The 17,805-nt window shown below is 46.0% G+C and overlaps 2 protein-coding genes across 6 annotated transcripts; both read left to right on the top strand.

Annotated features, from left to right (window-relative positions):
• The first annotated feature begins 1,257 nt into the window (after positions 1-1,257).
• tnfsf10 (TNF superfamily member 10) lies at positions 1,258-8,287 on the top strand. Its single transcript, XM_061265914.1, has 6 exons — positions 1,258-1,468; positions 3,461-3,586; positions 5,179-5,224; positions 5,355-5,477; positions 6,583-6,824; positions 7,001-8,287. Exons 1-6 carry the CDS (start codon positions 1,361-1,363, stop codon positions 7,208-7,210), a joined length of 855 nt encoding a protein of 284 aa, XP_061121898.1. The 5' UTR covers positions 1,258-1,360; the 3' UTR covers positions 7,211-8,287.
• A 491-nt stretch (positions 8,288-8,778) lies between these two features.
• Positions 8,779-17,086, top strand: mynn (myoneurin). 5 transcript variants are annotated; one of them, XM_061265185.1, is made up of 8 exons: positions 8,779-8,909; positions 9,870-10,137; positions 10,362-11,428; positions 11,512-11,671; positions 11,765-11,943; positions 12,014-12,106; positions 12,207-12,332; positions 12,800-17,086. In XM_061265185.1, the coding sequence occupies exons 2-8, from the start codon at positions 9,872-9,874 to the stop codon at positions 13,171-13,173; spliced, it is 2,265 nt and encodes a 754-aa protein (XP_061121169.1). In that variant the 5' UTR covers positions 8,779-8,909; positions 9,870-9,871; the 3' UTR covers positions 13,174-17,086. The 5 variants fall into 5 exon arrangements, with proteins under 5 accessions (XP_061121169.1, XP_061121168.1, XP_061121172.1 ...); XM_061265184.1 differs by having other exon boundaries at positions 8,793-8,829; XM_061265188.1 differs by having other exon boundaries at positions 8,831-8,935.
• Positions 17,087-17,805: the final 719 nt, after the last annotated feature.

Below are 17,805 nucleotides of genomic sequence, written 5' to 3'. Positions count from 1 at the left end.
GCGGCATCCATTTATAGGCCGCGAGGTTCCCAACGTGCAACAGGACGCCGCCAGGGAGGCCGGCTGCCAGCGATGGGGTGGTGACCGCGGGGGTCAGCCCTCCGTCGGGTGTCTTCAACTTCTGACGCAGACGCTATAAAGTTGTAAAGTGGACACACACGCGGGCTCAGTGGGAGTTGAACTGGGTTGCGCCGGCGGGGGGTGGAGAGGTGGGATGTCCACTGTTTGACTTTCAACGTCTTCCCGCATCTCTGAAATTTAACCGTGTCCCTGAACACCTCACAGGAAGTCCATTAATTGCGCATGCAAAAAAAAAGGAGACTTTTCCTAAGAGCTAGCATGTTAGCTTTGCGTGTGTGAGTGTGTTTATGGTCTATCTCGAGTGTGTCGGCACAGCAGGCCTATAATGAAAGCAACGTGCTGACAGCAGGCAGTGAACGAAAGACATGTACTTTGGACTTTTCGTCCTCTTTTTCTTTTGTTTCATATTCTTTGTACTTGTGCCCCCGACTGACATATCTTGTTTTATGCAGACGCTGAACATGCAAACCGCAATTTCTCATGTGCTGCGCCTTAGAGCTTGTTAGCGTGTTAGCATCTGAAAACCAAAGCTTGGTATCAATGTCTTGTTTGCGTTTCCCTCCTCACAAATTAGGAGCCCAGTACTTGATATTAAGACAACATGGACCCTTTGACCTTTTGAAGAATTTCACACGTCAAACCATTCCAATGTTTTGCAATTTTTTCCCTATTCTCTCCCACAATCTAGCAAGCGGTGTTCATTTGTTTTTATTATTTATTAAGGTGATTGAAAGGTAAACGTTGATTGGAAACAAGATGAGAAATGTCATCAATTATCTTTTTAATTTTAGACGAGTGCGCTATATTGCGGAACGTTGTGTTACACTGTTGCCTGAATTAGTCCGTTGTTACATTGTGACGTCATATGGGGGCGTGACGTCATCGTGAGTCGTCGGGTTGCCATGGTTGCGTTACTTCGAAGCATCGCATTGTAATTTTTTCACATAATGTGACCCTTTGAATAGAAAAAATAATCAACATTGTAAGGAACCTGAGCTGCGATTTTAGTACGAGGAAATACATTTAAAATGAAGTTTAAAAATAGTTTGTATGCACAAAGGCAACAAGATCCTCCCCCGGTCGGTGCTCCTCCTTGAGGAGGTTCGGCTGCAGCTGCGGAGCCTCCCCCGTCCCGTCCCGTCCGTCCCGTCCCCCAGTGACCTCCTTCTCGTCTACTTTCTCCTCCTCCCCTTCGTCACTCCTCGGCCATTGTTCGTGCTCGCGTGCTGGAAGTCCGTCGGGCGGACCGTGGCTGCGTACCGGGCGGCGCTCTGTCGCCATGACGGGCTCCGCTCCGCAGTTCGGAGTCGTGCTGCTGCTGGCCGTCCTGCTGCAGACCGTCCTGGTTGCCGTCACCCTGCTGCACTTCAGCACCTCGCTCAATGCCGTAAGTCACATGCAAGCACTCACTTTGCAACTCACTCACTCACTCCAAAAGCGACGAGGTAGGTGTGTGCTGACGAAACAGCAAGAAACTAATGAGCGAGCGAGCGAGTTCAGTAAACAGCCAACAATCTAAGAAGTGAGAAAGTAACTTATTTTGTGAGTGACTAAATAAGTAATAGTGCAAACTTAATTGACTAACTTAGTGAAATAATAAGTCGGTGGGTGCGCAAGTGAGTGAGACTACTCAAGAAATGAATTGAGTGCGTAAATAAATGAGTAAATAAACATGAAATAAGTAGGTGAGTGAATAAATGCAATTGAGTTAGTGAGGTAATAAGCAAGTAAGTGAGCGCGAGAAGTAAACAAGAATTCACGACCACGGTCCATTGGGCGCCGTTTCCCTTACACCTGTCGATGGACCCGGTGGAGGCTATTTTGTGTATTTTGGGGTGTTCTCTTGTATTGAGGGGTGCTGGTTGGCCGCTGTTACACTTTTTTTCCTTTGTCTTTTAGCTTTGATTTGCTTTGATGGCTTTTATCTTGAACACTTTCTGAGTTTCTTTGTGGCGCCGTTGTGTGGCAGCCTTATGAGAGCCTATTGAGTTGCGCTCATGCCATCTGTGTATCTTTTGTATACCCACTCTGTGGTATGGATACTGCTGGGGCCTGAATTTCCCCACCCCTGGGGATCAATAAATATTCAATCAATCAATCAATCAATCAAGTCAATGAGTTGTAACCGCGGGATTGAGAACAAAAGTAAAACTCTTAGTGAGCACGTAAACGCAGCAGTGATTGAGTTGCTGAGTTATCAAATGCGGCAGTCAGTCGGTAATTTGGGATTCAGTTAGTTAGTTAGTTAGTTAGTTAGTTAGTTAGTTAGTTAGTTAGTAACATAGTAAGCGAATAAGTAACTTACCAAATGCGGCAGTCAGTCTGTAATTTGGGATTCAGTTAGTGAGTGAGCGAGTGAGTGAGTGAGTGAGTAAGTGAGTGAGTGAGTGAATGAGTTAGTTAGTTAGTTAGTTAGTTAGTTAGCTAGTTAGTTGGTTGGTTGGTTAGTTAGTTAGTTAGTTAGTTAGTTAGTTAGTTAGTTAGTTAGTTGGTTAGTTAGTTGGTTAGTTGGTTAGTTGGTTAGTTGGTTAGTTGGTTAGTTGGTTAGTTGGTTAGTAAGCGAATAAGTAACTTGTTTCTGCTTTTTCTGTATTTTGGAAGCAACCAGGTACTTTTTACTGTTCTTTTTCTGCCACCTTTTTATTTTTCCTCGCTACATTTAATAGCAGACTGTTAAAATAGTTTCATTAGTTTTTGTCAACGTCTGCAGATGATGAGACCATCGAAGAAATACTCTTTTACATTTATTTGAGCACAGAAGATGAAATTAGTACTTCAACTTTCACTCATTTTAAAACACAATTTATTTTATTTCATTTTTTAACTCCAATACAGTGTTTGTACTTTTTCCACCTGTATTCTTCAGAAAGAAAACAATCACTTTAGTTGGAGTGCAAACGCTCCAGAAGTAGTTTGAGTTGTTGTTCTGAGCTCCAGCGAACAATCAGGAAGTTTTTTTAAAATTTAATTTTATAACTCTGTGTGTGTGTGTGTGTGTGTGTGTGTGTGTGTGTGTGTGTGTGTGTGTGTGTGTGTGTGTGTGTGCGTGTGTGTGTACACGCGTGCCTTTTGGATCAAGTCCAAGAATGTCAAGTTGACTCGCTGAGTCATGTGAAATGCCGAGTAATAGATATCAGGGGGAGCAAAAATCTCAGCTAATCACTCTTTTACAACCTATTCTGAAATAATGGCTTACTTCTTCTTTATTATGTTTTAAACTAGCACAAGTAATAAATTCATTTTTATTCCAAGAGAAGATGCGAGATTCATGATCCAAAAGTCAGATTATCTGTGATTTTGTCACGCCGACTTAGAGTCTTTCATAAAACAACCTTCCTTCAACCTCTCCTTCGTGTCTTCTTCATCTCGGCACGTGCAGATGAAGGAGACGTTCTCCAGGAGCAGCGCATCGTGCCTTCAAGGTTGGGACCTGCAGAGCGTTTCGGCCGTGCCAGACGATCCGTGCCGGCAGGTCACGCAGCAGCTCCACCAACTCATCGAGAAGGTCAGACTCACGTAAACATCGTTAACGTTCAGAGAGAGCGACCTTCCAATTAATTTGACACACACTTGGTTTTCCCGTCGCGCAAGGACAATGATTCTACTTCTATGTTTATAATAGCACTGGTACATCTGCAGCGCATCACAGTGAGAGCTGCTTCTAATATTTCCATGGCGTCGTTTGCTCACGAAACCTTCCGCAAATCCATTTTCAAAAATGTCAAATACGAGCTCTTGCCAATCGAATATCGGCGTGATTGTCTTTGTCGAGACGCCCGGAATTATGAATGCACATCATCGTCACAATCGTAATTCACCATAGCCTGACGATGCCAAATCCTTTTGAATCCCCGCTCAGATTGTTATCTTAGCGTAGCATGTGTAGGAATGCAATGTTCTCTTTCCTAAACTTCGAAGCGAGACCCAAGCGCTGATAAATCCTTCACAATTCTTGCGCAAAGGTTAGCAAGCCCATTAAAAAAGAAAAGAAAATAAAAAACATCTTTTATATAGCATCTGAGTCACTGGCGGGATGGCAGTAAAAAAAAAAAAAAAAATGGTTGAAGATGTTAATCAGAGTCAGCCACACAATGAAGTCATTGAGGTGATCCCCTCGGCTTTAAGCGCCACCGGAATGCGTGCACCTGCGCACGCACACACACACACAGAGCTGATTGTGCCGCCACCAAAGCAGGAAGTTGACATCCCGTAAATGAAGAAATAAAAGACGAGCGACTTGGCAGACACGTGATGATAAAATTGTTCCTGTTGATTGTTTTTGTTCAAGGAGGCAAAACACATGTTGAGAGATTCAAAACTGCCTGGATATTTTTTATGTTAGAACTTTGGATCGAAACCATGTTTGGAAATAATAAATGTATAATTGAGTTGTTTCCAGTTTTTTTTTTTTGTGTGTGTAAAAAAATCGACTTGACAAAACACTTAAATGTGTCATAAAAGCAGCGAAAGACTTTGATTTGAAAATTGAATCCAGACTAGTCGTGGACTTCGTTAAAATGGAGTCGTTGTTGCGGTGTGGACTCAATCGCATGTGTTATTATTGACGGGCAGGTTGCTGCTTTTATTGATCCAATATTGACAGGCTGTCCGTAAAGTGCCTTCAATTCTGACAAATTGAGGAGTGGTTTCAAAATTTGCATTCTCCAACTTGATCCACTTTGTCAACATAAATCGTCTTCTGTACTTAATCATTTGGTATTGGTAAGTCAGCCGGTCTGATTCCATTGTGCTGAACCGCCATGCACAATGAGCCTCATCTTGAGGCCTTGTCATTTTTTTCCACCCTAAGGGCTGACTTAACCGAACCCGTTTCATCCGCATTCAGTCGTCGTTCCCACGGAGCAGAGAGAAAAGGCGTCTCTGTCGTTTGCAAAGTTTCAAACGACATCATTCGAATATTTCGCATCAAGTGCCCCTGGGGAGCTTGATGTTTTCATCCTTGTATGACATAAATATCGATTCCAGATGATTTACAAGGCCCGGCGTGCTGTTATTTTGTGTTGCACTTTGTTGTGCTTTCTCTTAATTAGCAAAACGTTGAGAGCTGATGTGTGTGTTTGTTTTGTTGCCGCGCAGTCGCTGTCGCAACGCTACCAGAAGCAGATCTCGTCGGCGGTCAGAGGTGAGGCCGTCTTCCAATACGATTCATAAATATCACCCGCGGTATTTCCAAGAACGTGTAGCAACAATAGCTGCGCGGTATAGCGGCCATTGTTGTCGTTTGACTCCCCGTCGGGTTGCTTCCTGTTCAGATGAAGTTTCGCGGGTTCTGCCCTCGCTGGTGCCAGAGGACGGCGCGTCGCCACGGCCTAAAGTCGCCGCTCACGTCACCGGAAGTTTCGCGCCCAAGCTGGAGGCAGGAAGTGGCGGACCCGGTAAGGCGTCGTCGACATTAGAACAGAAATGAGAATCCGACTTTTACAGCAGCAGACAACAATCATGGCATCAAAGGAGGGAAAATGTCAACACGTGCTGTGGGGTCAATGTGTTAACGTTTTGAATTTGGGGATTTAAGCAGCCACTCGTTTTGGTCGTAAAGTCAACAGGCAATTAGTGATTGTCAGTCAGCTTTGCGTATTCGCACAGAGGCAACGACATGCGTGTGGCGTGACCTGCAAAATTGTCGTCCAACCTGCTTCGCGTTACGACACGGCGAGAGAAACCAGACGCGCACGCAGCCGAGGGCTTTTCAAACAAGCGCTTCAAATGGGAAATCGGTTTGACTCATGATTGAATCATTCACGTTTGACTTGGGTTGGATGTTAGTCATAATCAGTTAAGCGCAATTTTTGTACCACGAGCTCTTTTGGCCCTAACTTCCTACAGATGTTAAAGCACTACTTTTATGCGAATGAAGCTCGTCCACTTTGATATCATCTGAAATAAAATGGCCTCACTCCAACTTGGGGGGGGGGGTGTACCAAAAACAGCCGATAGGTGACTTTTTGGTGAAGAACGGACGTTCCACACAAAGAAATTAATAAATGTGTGAGGAATACTGCTAATCAAAACAACAACATATTTGTGCGTCGGCAGTCGCAAATGGTATTTCCCCTGTTAGTCACTCATCGCAAATTGTTTACTGTTTTGTGCTTAGCGAATATGAAAGTATTGCTTTAGCGCCATCTTGTGGCACTTTGCGGCCAAAGCTGTTGAAATAAGAGAAAAGCTTCCATTTAATGTAATAGAATAAAAGTGTTTTGCCGCCCTCTTGTGGCGGTTTCGGCAATTTTACTAAGGTTTTTGCTGGTGTCAGGTTATTCCAATCCTAACCTGCCAAATTATGGATACTGTTGGTATTTTTTATGACTTTTTGATCCGAAATGGCTTTGGGAAAACCGATCATGCAATTGTGCCCCTGAAATGAAATCCTTAAATGTAATTAGCATTTGGTTCCATTTTTTTTTTTGGGTTTCTGAACTGAAATGATAATTATGTAGCATTTGTTAGTAACTGATTTGTGTTCAGTCTCCTTCCCAGGGGGAACGGCGGGTGCCCGGCGCGTTCAGGGGCAGAAGATTTCGTGGTGGGAAGGCGAGAAGGGTCTGGCCTTCCTGCAGGACGTCCAGCTGGTGGACGGCGAGCTGGTGGTCCCGCGGCCCGGCCTCTACTACATCTATGCCCAGACCTACTTCAGACACAGCCGCCCTGTGGGCGAGGACGCCTCGGACGATGGCGACGAGGACAGAGGAAGGCCTCTGCTGCAGTACATCTACAAGAAGGTAAGGGCGCCCATTCTCCATTTTAAAACTCAACTCTGAATGTGCTTTAGTAAAGCGGCTCCTCTTTGTTGGCAGCTATCTTCTTAGTGTCAGCATATTAACAAAGATGCCCTTTGACCTACAGAAGTTGCCACAAATCAAATTTATGCGCAAACTTGACAAGCCTTTTCTCGCAGGTGAGCACCTACCCAGTGCCCATCCTGCTGATGAAGACCAGCAGGACCTCCTGCTGGTCCAAGGACTCCCAATTTTCGCTTCACTCGGCCCACCAGGGGGGGCTTTTCTCTCTCAGCCCGGGCGACCGCCTCTTTGTCACAGTGACCAACGCCTCTGCCGTGGACATGGACGAAAAGAGCAGCTTTTTTGGGGCCTTCCTCATCAGCTAGGCCACAAGAGGCCGCTGTTGCACTTCCTCCAGAGGATTCTGTCCATCAGAACTTGGTGGACATCAAACCCAAAGACGTTCCGAGCGAGGGACAAACGCGGGAGCGGCGTCAAGTGACGGCCAGAGGTGAGGCGGCGATGGACGCGAGGACGATTTTCTTAAAATTTCCATTGAGTAAAAAATCCAATTCAAATTCAAAAGTGACTACTTGCTGCTAACAAACATGTGCTTCCCCTTTGTAGCCTAAATAAGCGAGCATGTGATGTCTGACTGTAATTTTTATTTGGCCGCTTGTGACAAAGCAGCAGATTTTTTTTATTTGTTCAACGAGATTCTTTCTAGTGGGGAACAAAATCTGCAACATCTCAAAAATAGTTTGTTTTCAGTGGTCTATGTAAATAAGTAAGCAATTTGCCTTTTTTTTCCCCCCCTCATCTGTTCACAGATGGTTCACAGATGATTGATGCCATAAGACATGAAGAGTAATTCTGTTCCTTATTATTAGAAACATTTGTGAAAATATTGCGCATCAAAGAAAAGTTTGTTGTCAAGTTTTTGCCACTCATCTGAGCGTATTGAGGATGTTAATAATCCTTTGTGTTTTTTTTTGTTGTGTGTTTCATGTGTATCTGCTAAATGTACTGAATCTGATCAACTGCATATGAACAGCCAATCATCCCACGAACCTGAATGCAGCACTTCTACATATCATTGTTTTTAAATATTATTTTAGATCAACCAAAGATTACTACAGCGTTTATTGGGGTGGTAAACCAGTGAATCTGTGCAATTGGGCCCTTCGCAAATCCTGTTGTACGCTGAACAGTTGCTGTTTGGTGGTATTATGGTGCTAGAACAATTTGATGTGAGTTGAGGAGCTTAACTTGGATAAAAGTAGCCCTTTGCTGCATCTTGTCCCATCTTTAAGAAAATACAAACCGTTTTAGAGGAGCGTTAATTAGATTTACACTAATAGGGGATCGTGAACAACAATGCATTCTCACTTGTAAATAAATCATGAGTGTAAATATCCTTCATCTGTAAATATGTGCAATAAAGAGTTTGTGACAATAACAAATTATCACAATTTTTTTAATTTTATTTTTTAATACAAAATTACAACAAAAATATGACAAAAGGTTTTGATTTATGGGATAATTCGTTAAATCCGTTCTCAGGGCCGTCTCAGAAAATTAGAATATTGTGATAACGTTTTTTATATTCTGTAATCCAATTAACAAAACAAAAATGTCAAACATTCTGGATTCATTACAAATCAACTGAAGTATTGCAAGCCTTTTATTATTTTTAATATAGCTGATTATGGCATACATCTTAAGAAAACTAATATACTATCTTTAAATATTAGAATATCACGAAAAAGTAAACTAGTAGGGCATTCAACTAATCACTTAAATCGTCTAATTAACTCGAAACACCCACAAGGGTTTCCTGAGCCTTGACAAACACTCAGCTTGTTTCTAATTTTTCTGAGACAGTCCTGTAATTAATGATGACCACTGTGATTCAGATTACGATCTTCAAATTCTGCTTGGTAGTTAGTCTCGCGAGATTTCGTAAAATCCCGAGATAACGGCCCGGGATTACGGATGTTAAAAGGTACAGCACTTTCCGGCTTTTATTTACACGGACTCCGTTCCAAAAAGAATTTCCCAGCTAACTAATTTTGGCCACGGATGGTACGTTTGCACTGCTTTTCCGAATTGTGCATTTGTTAATATTTGGGCTAACTTAAGCGGGCACCGCCGTCGCAATCGGCGAATCCTTCGAAATAAGAGCACGACGTTATCGACGCCTTTTGGTACCGTGTGAGCTCGCTTAGCTTCAGCCTGTCCATTCGGGCAGCCCGAACGGACCAGCGGGCGTCGTAACTTACTCGGAACCGGCGTGTTGGCAAGGTTATGTGCTGACAAGAGGACCCGGTGCCTCGAATAACAGATGGCGCTTTTTTAAGGCGAGCTAGGACGCGGCTATTAGCATTAGCATCGGGCGGAGGCCTACTCAGGAAGCGGGAAGGAGCTTTTATTTTCCAAATCTTCATTATAGCCGACTGCTAGTCTTCCCTACACGGCTTCTCCCTCGAATAAATTACTTATCTTGGTACTTTTGTGACTTTTAGGAATGTAAATCTAACGTCGGTGAGAATATACCTCCGTTCAAAAAACTAAATGCTAAAATTGGCTTGGAAATTGAAATCTGGCTTCATACCTTACTATCCTCTTAAATTGTGGCTTGAAATCTTACTTATACACCTGGCTTGGAAGCCCTTACCCTAGTTTCAAGCAGACTTGAGACGAGTTGGATCTTCACCTTGGCTTTACAGCTGACTTTACGACCGTAACTGTCATTTGAAGCGCTACTTTGAATCCCAACTCCTTATTTAGCATCCTAACACTGGGCCTGGTGTGAAACAGTAACCCAAACCCTGACTTTGAAACCCAACTTCAAAACCCTAACTCTGAACCCTGATTGTAGTCTTAATATTGCATCAGATCTATATAGGGCTTTTCTGGACACTCAAAGATGTTTTACAGTAGCTATACCTGCTAATTTTGTTCTAATATAAATGACATTGACTGGCAAACATAAATGAGCATAGAATGCCAGAGTAGAAATGATTAACATGGACTCTCTTGTAGCAATGGCTCACGGTGCCAGTCATGGCAAGCTGCTCCTGCAGCGGCTACATCAGCAGCGGGAAATGGACTTCCTGTGTGATGTCACCATCATGGTCAGAGACGTGGAGTTCCGCGCACATCGCAACATACTGGCTGCGTTCAGTAAGTACTTTGCCTCCCAAGCTGAGAAGGACCAGGACGTCACCACTTTGGACCCCGACAAAGTCAGTCGCTACGCCTTAGAGAAGCTGCTGGAGTTTGTCTACACGGGACAGATGAACCTCAGCAGGTAGGCTGGCCACATGACATTTATCCTTTTTCCAAAAGCTTTGAATTTGTGCCCCCAATTTTAACTGTATCATCTTCCACAGAAAGAACACCTTTTTCTTTAATACATGAAAGCCTTCTCTGAGAGAAAATGCCCTTTAAACACTTTCCTTAACACATTCTAATTAAAAATAATGAATCGACCACTAATTGTTTATCAAATGAATCGATATTTGTTACTTTCAGCACCAGACAAGCCGCTGTCCGCCGAGCTGCCATCTTCCTGGGCATGTCTGACGCCACAAAGTATCTGGAAGGAATTTCTCATTTGTCTGAGGCCAGCGAGGCGTCCCAGTCCGAGCTGGACAAAGAGGCGGGCCTGTCTTCGCTCAGTCCTGGCTCACTGGGCAGTACTCACTCCCCCGCCCCTCTGTCGATCGTCTCTGTATCAGGGGCGTGTTTGGATGAGAGCCAAGCAGGCCAGGAAGATGAGGAAACCCAGAAAGGCCTAGGAGGCGAGGAAGGCCTAGGAGGCGAGGAAGGCCAGGGAGGCGAGGAAGGCCAGGGAGGCGAGGAAGGCCAGGGAGGCGAGGAAGGTCAGGTCAGCGAGGAAGATCAGTTCGGTGAGGAAGGTCAGTTCGGTGAGGAAGGTCAGTTCGGTGAGGAAGGCCAGCAAGGTCTGGAAGGCCAGAAAGATCAGGAAAGCCAAGCCGCCGGCTTGGAAGAGGAAGGAGGAATTCCCAGCCATGAACTGGCGGAGCCTAGCGATGCTGTCGGCAACACCACCAAACTGGCAGCCCCAAGGGGGAGGGGACGTGGCCGAGGCAGGGGTCGCGGCCGGGGCAGAGGCCGAGGAAGAGGAAGAGGAGGATTAAGCCTGGTCAAGACCGAAGAAGACTTCCTTGAGGATTCCGACACCAGCGTCAAGGATTTCGGGGACACGTCGGCCGACTGGAGCCCCTCGCTAGACGAGCCACTTCCCAAGAGGCCCCGCATAGGGGAGCCCCGGCGCGGACGTGGCCGGGGACGCGGACGTGGGCGAGGGAGGGGCCGAGGGAGGAGTAAAGCGGAGGGCGAGGAGGACGACGATAGCGGCGACGAAGGGACGGAGGACGCAGAGCAGGACGCCTCCAACGCCTCCTCGCAAGAGACCACGCGGACCTGCATTGAGTGCAGCAGGACCTTCAAGGACTTGTGCAGCCTGCGGAGGCACGAGCAGATCCACGCCGGTCTCAAGCCCTTCATCTGCATCTTCTGCTCCAAAACGTTCCGACAAGCTACGCAGCTCAAAACTCACCTGCGTACGCACACTGGTGAGTCACACGTTCTTGAAAAGGCCAAATGCCCGTTTTGCACTGCACGGTGCTCCAAGTGAAGTGTGTCTTGTTTGGCGCAGGCGAGAAGCCCTTCAGCTGCAATGACTGCGAAAAGTGTTTTGCTCAGAAGTGTCAGCTGGTGGCTCACCGCCGCATGCACCACGGCGAGGAGAAGCCCTACACTTGCGAGCGCTGCGGCTTCAAGTTCGCCACCTCGTCTAACTACAAGATCCACGTCAGGTGGGGGGGGGCAGACACGCCTTAATAGCAGATGAAAACATATGAAGACGATTATCAGGATTTTGATGCTCACACATTGCCCTGCCCCTGCAGACTGCACAGCGGCGAAAAACCATACGTATGCGACGTGTGCGGCCAGGCCTTCGCCCAGTCCAGCACGCTGACCTACCACAAGCGGCGCCACACGGGCGAGAAGCCCTACCAGTGCGACCTGTGCGGCATGTCCTTCTCCGTGTCGTCCTCGCTCATCGCACACGCGCGCAAGCACACGGGTAAGGAAGCGGCCCGGCCTCGCAGGCGTTTAACCGCTCGCGCCCTGACCGCCTCCCTGTTTGCGTCCAGGCGAGACGCCCTACAAGTGCTCCCAGCCTCAGTGCGACAGCAGCTTCGTCACCTCGTCCGAACTGAAGAAACACATGCGGCGCCTCCACCCGGGTGAGCCAACCACGTCTGAAATCCTTCCCACACGCCCAAATGATGCCTACGCTCCACTCGTACGTCACTCATGCTTGTTTTCTCTTATATGTACACTCAGACGGCACCAACGGCGTGCAGTGCCTACTGTGTGGGAATCGCTTCGCTAGCGTCAAGAACATGATCAAGCACCAGGAGAAGGCGCACGCCGATGAGGTGCGACAACACAAAGAGAGGGCGCGCGCAGGTGAGCCAACACGCCATTTTACCGGCAATTTCCCCTTCTTTGCGAGTACTTCTCGCACATTTACGTTTGTAAACACTTTGAAAGCATAAAACATATTTTCAAGCATAATATATGTGTTAACGAAACAGCGCAGTGGTGTGACTGAACTCGCTACGCTGGCCCATAAGTGCCACTTGCTTTTTCTTTTTCCTAACTGCTATGTGCTGCAATTACCGCTAGATGGCAACGTCGTGTCTGATTTGTTGGGCAGTGGACACATTTTGCATCTATTTGAAGTTTTACTTTTATTATTAAATAAAGCGTGTGGGAGCTTGACCAATATGCATTTCTAACAGGTCAGTTGAATATTTTTTCGCAATCTGACACTATTGTTCTGTCCCAACATCACTGGTGATTTTTACACACCATTAACCAATTTCAACTGTTGAAACTAGCTTGATACCAAACCTTTGCCTTTGCGTCCTCAGTCGTCCTGCTGGCGTCCAGCCACCCGATCGCCTTTGTGCAGAGCAAACTGAGCAAGGACGGCAAAAGTCTGAGCTCCATCCCCGAAGCCGAGCCGATCGAGCCGGAACCGGCCACGCCTCAGGCTGGTGGCGTGTCGGACACCGCCGCCCTGAGCGAGACGCTACAAGACCTGAAAGCGGAGCCCAGCCACATGCCCATCTCCCAAGTCGAGGCGACGACCTTCGAGACCGATCCCGTGTCCACCATCAACTCGGAAACGCTGCACGCGCTGGTGGAGCAGCTGAGGCCGCCGCCCTCGCCGGCGCAGAACCTGGAGCAGATCGTCATCATCCGCACGGTGGACAACATGGAGAACAATGCGCCGCCGCAGTGAGTTTTGCAAAGTGTTGTACACGTTCCTTCGATATCCGTACTAGCCAATTTGAGGGTCCATGTACACGTGCGCGCATTGACTTCATGTACATGTACTAGTACACCTCCTCATCACTACCAAGACAAATTTCTCGTGCTTGTAAGAACTACAAGGGCAACCGCATAGATCAGGGATGAGAATTTTCCGCCAATCCGCAGATTTCCGTGTTTTTTTTCCGTAAAAAATATCATTTTCGTGAATCGTGTAAATCCGTTGAATTCTTTTTTTTATACATATATTTGGGGGGGTGGTATGGAAGCGGCCGGTGTTCCAGGTTAACTTGCTCTCATGTTATCTTGTGAAGTGCAATTTGTAAATTGAACATAAGATCGACCAAACACAAAATCATTTTTTCACATAATGTCATGTTATGCCAACAAGCCACATAAATCATGTTCAAAAGAAGGAGAAGGAAGAAGCTATTGCTTGTTTTTTCCCTACCCCTTTCATACATCATAATTCTCAACATGGTTGCTAATTATTTTCTTTTCTATTTTCTTGCTCCCTGTCTCTAGTTGCGCTCTTTAGGGTAAAGTGTGTTGCGCCATCTTGTGTTTCTTGACTGCAGTTTCGCCACAAGCGATATGGAACTTGTCTAGCTTTGCATATTAATAAGAGCGTGGCGAGAAGAGAATTTCACAAATGGTTGTCCGTCATATGCGATGAGCGGTGGGATATACAAAAGTTTACCGCTGAAAATGTGGTACAGCTGGCACACCGCCCCAGCTAAGGATGGTTTATTGTTTTGTTAAGTTTGACATCAGAGCACTCTTTGGACAATGTTGACATTCAAAAGTGCTTGTAGGCATTTGAATACACGCGCGCGCAAAGACCATTAATGTGTGACGAATAATTAGAGACAAATAATTGAAGTCGATAAGTGAATTTTACATGTGTAACACAAATATAACGTAATAAGATAATACAACCTGAATTAGACTCGTGCGAAGAGGGGTCTACCTTGACCAATTGCTCATGATGGAGAACTCCAAATGGAATTTACCTTAACTGATCAGGTATATATCTTTAAGTAGTTTGGTGAGGAAAGCAATACGTAACATTCAATACCCAAAAAAAGGAAAGAAAAAGGTCAAATACACAAAGGGCAACAGTAATCCTTCTCCACATTTGGTTCACCCACACATTCTGAATGGTCTAGCAAAAGGAACACTACGTATCTGTGGGGCACAAAAGCAGAATATACATTCAAGCGAAATGTAACGCTCATCTAGATGTTGTCAGGTCTTACCCAATTGATTACTTCTTGGGGGGCCCCTGTGCTCAGCGTGATGCTGGCGGAGATATTGTCCCCAACACGTACCACCTGTGGCCTCTGACAGAGGAAGTCCAGTAGCCAGTTGCAGAGATGGGTACTGAGGCCCAGCTTGTTCGAGTTTGCAGATGAGTCGTTGTGGCACAATGGTGTTGAAGGCAGAACTGAAATCCACAAACATCCTCAGAGGACCGTTTGGCTCGGTACGCAAACTGGAAGGGGTCTATGATGGGGGGGAGAATGGATCCGATGTGCTCCATGACCAGCCGCTCAAAGCACTTCATGATGATGGGCGTCAGTGCCACGGGGCGGTAGTCATTGAAGCAGGTTTCTTCGGCACAGGTACGATGGTGGCAGCCTTGAAACACGACAGGACGATAGCCGGCTGCAGGGAAATGTTAAAGATGTCTGTGAAGACACCCGTCAGCTCCCCAGCGCAGTCCTTCAGCGCTTGACCCGGGATGCCGTCAGGGCCCGCCGCCTTACGGATGTTGATAGCGGCAAGCGCCCTCCTCACGCTGTCGCCAGAGAGGCACAGGGGCTGCTCGTGTGAAGGGGGAGTGGTCTTCAGCGGGCAAGTGCTGTTCTGAGCGTCGAAGCGAGCAAAGAAGCGGTTAAGATCATTGAGCAGACGCACGTCGCCTTCACAGCTCTGCGGCGGGGGCTTGTAGTCCGTGATGGTCTGAATGCCCTGCCAAAGGCTCCGTGCCTCGCTGCTGTCCTTGAAGTGGGCGGTAATCTTGCAGGAGAACGGCCTCTTCGCTTCCTTGATGCCCCGGGACAGGTCGGCCCTTTCTGTCCTCAAGCCAGCCTCATCCCCCGTTCTGAAGGCTTTGTCCTTGGCAGAATGGCGGTAAATTCCCTTGGCAGGTAAAAAGGACGGCACTTAATGATCACAAACTCCGCCAGCGGCGAGCATTTGTCGCTGATGTAGACGCATATTCCACCTCCTCGCGAGTTTCCCTTTTACAATTGCCCGGTCCGCCCGATAGCACGCTAGCCGCTCCAGATGTACAGCAGAGTCCGGAATGTTGACAGTCAACCAAGTCTCAGTGAACACGAGCACACATCAGTTACGCACTGTCCGGTTTGTAGATCTCAGCAGGCGCACGTAATCCATTTTGTTGTCCAGCGATCGAACATTCGCCAGAAGACTGGAAGGCACGGCCGGGCAAGCTGGGTTGGCTGCCAGCCTGGCCCGGACGCCTCCGCGCTTGCCCCTCTTCAGCCTCCTTGCACATCGGGCATATAAGGCTCTGAGGTCTCAGTAATATGGTATCTGCAGAGCTGGTGGTTGACAAGGCACTGAACGAACTCAGTGGTGAATTTAAAGGTGGGCTCAAAGTTACAATTACGCTTTCTAAGCTCACTATCTTCACAGTTCCACACTCAGGTAGATCATCAATGTTATTCAAGTTGCAAAAGTCTTTGAAGTCTGGGTCTTCATAGTGAAGCAAGAAGTCATAATCCAGAGTTAGTTGGCTTTTTAACACAGCGATGAGAGCCTCCACAGATGCAGGTCTTCCTAGCAGCCTAGCACTTTTCGAATGTCATTCTCTCCCACAATCACCCTCACTGGCCAGGACTGAATCTGCAGTCATGAAACACAAGATTTCGTGACACGCTTTACCCGAATGAGTGCAACTGGAGACGGGGAACAAGATAACATGAGAGCAAGTTAACCTGTAACACCGGGAAACGTTCGCCTCGGCGACTCGCGAGCATTCACATTTACATCGCCACAATGTGAATCTGGGATTTGGGTTTTCATCACTTGTAGTTACATAGATCTAGGGCCTACTCAGCAAAAGTTTTCGCCAGCATGAGGATCGTGCCAGGGAAATAGACAAGCCGAACGGGAACAAGAACTCAGATGGGCATGGCTCGAGAGCAGTGTCATCGTACAATTCGGAACACAGTCCATAACCATGTGCCTGATGGAACATATCCGTAAAGTAGATGTCCCGGGGAAGGTTTTGAGAAGTTTCTATCAAGATATGATCAGCTTTGGAGGTCGCGGCGCGAGGAACATTAAGGAGCACATCGAAACAAAAAAAACCCACAGATACTTTCTTACTTTTACAAGCATGTGGGTTTAGAAAGTAACATGTAAGCTAATGTTACGCTATTGTCATGATATTGTTAGAATAAATCTCTAATTTATATCAATCTTCAATCAATATATATACAGACCCCCGGTGGGCCCCCCAGACCCCCAGCTACTTTTCAGTGTTTTTTTACGTTTGCCATTCTCATCCCTGATAGATTATTTTTACCTGAAAAGGGAATAAAAACTCGGCCGCTATTCTACATGTCTTGCTGTTGAGGACAAAAAGTGTACTAGTACAAAGAGCGCACAGGTTTCGTGCGGTGCAGGAAAAGGCAACATCTTCCACTGAAGTCAGCCGCACTCCCGTTAAAACTTTGAAGACATGATGTGATGTTGTAGTGCTTCTTCACCTTTTGTAGATGCCCAATGTGGGGGTTTTTTTTTCTCCTGTTTGCTTTTGATGGATGTGTTGACATATGTACAGTAATACTCATGACACTTGTGACTGGATGAAATCTTTTACCGCACAATAAAAAAGCGATTCAACACAACTTGTTTGGACAACTTTTTTTTCATTTAGCTCCCATCTCGTCTCCTACTTGGTCTTAAAGATAAGAGGAAACATTATGTTGATAGCAAAAGATGAGCGAACGTAGCGCAGCATGGCAAATAAGGGTGTACTTGTTCTGTGGAAGCAAATTCAAGCCCTCAACTCTTCGATCTCAATTTGTTTATTTCTTGACTTAAATGTTAGCTAGTCAACTTTAATATTGGTTGCACTAAGACAACTGGTGTCATGACTATTCTTCAGTTCCAAATATGCCTCCACACTTAATATCTCTTTACCCCCCCTCTTCGGTTTGATTATTTCAGTACAATCAGAATTTATCGTTAACAAATCTTAGGCAGTTAATTGCTTTGCAGTAAATGATTTATTGAAATACAATCCAGGCTTTCATTTATTTGAAGGCAACAAATAAATTAGCAGGACTTTGAACGTGACAGTTTGGTCATTTTATTATTAAACTTTGATTTCTTCCTCTGCAGCTAGTCAATCAGTTCAAAAGATCTTAGCACTACTATTGTTAAGGCAGGACAAGATAGGTTAATTATTACAGGTTACATTCCAACATAATCATACGATCAAGATAATCTGTAATCCCTAACAACTATTGAAAGTGATTGTGATTCAAATCCAAAAGAATCAACGTGACTTTCTTTTATGTTTTAGACTAGCTCTATTAATATTGCGACAATGAGAACAAAGTCA

This window comes from Syngnathus typhle, linkage group LG19, assembly GCF_033458585.1.
Source record: "Syngnathus typhle isolate RoL2023-S1 ecotype Sweden linkage group LG19, RoL_Styp_1.0, whole genome shotgun sequence".
NCBI classification, from domain to species: domain Eukaryota; kingdom Metazoa; phylum Chordata; class Actinopteri; order Syngnathiformes; family Syngnathidae; genus Syngnathus; species Syngnathus typhle.
This window is presented reverse-complemented; position numbering and strand designations above follow the sequence as displayed.

Excerpts from the sequence above, each read along its gene's own strand:
- tnfsf10 (XM_061265914.1), top strand. The coding sequence starts at position 1,361 with ATGACGGGCTCCGCTCCGCAGTTCGGAGTCGTGCTGCTGCTGGCCGTC. Across the intron at positions 1,469-3,460 it reads TCAGCACCTCGCTCAATGCC|ATGAAGGAGACGTTCTCCAG; the intron begins GTAAGTCACATG and ends CGGCACGTGCAG. Across the intron at positions 5,225-5,354 it reads GATCTCGTCGGCGGTCAGAG|ATGAAGTTTCGCGGGTTCTG; the intron begins GTGAGGCCGTCT and ends CTTCCTGTTCAG.
- mynn (XM_061265183.1), top strand. The coding sequence starts at position 9,845 with ATGATTAACATGGACTCTCTTGTAGCAATGGCTCACGGTGCCAGTCAT. Across the intron at positions 12,107-12,206 it reads CATGCGGCGCCTCCACCCGG|ACGGCACCAACGGCGTGCAG; the intron begins GTGAGCCAACCA and ends ATGTACACTCAG. Across the intron at positions 12,333-12,799 it reads CAAAGAGAGGGCGCGCGCAG|TCGTCCTGCTGGCGTCCAGC; the intron begins GTGAGCCAACAC and ends TTGCGTCCTCAG.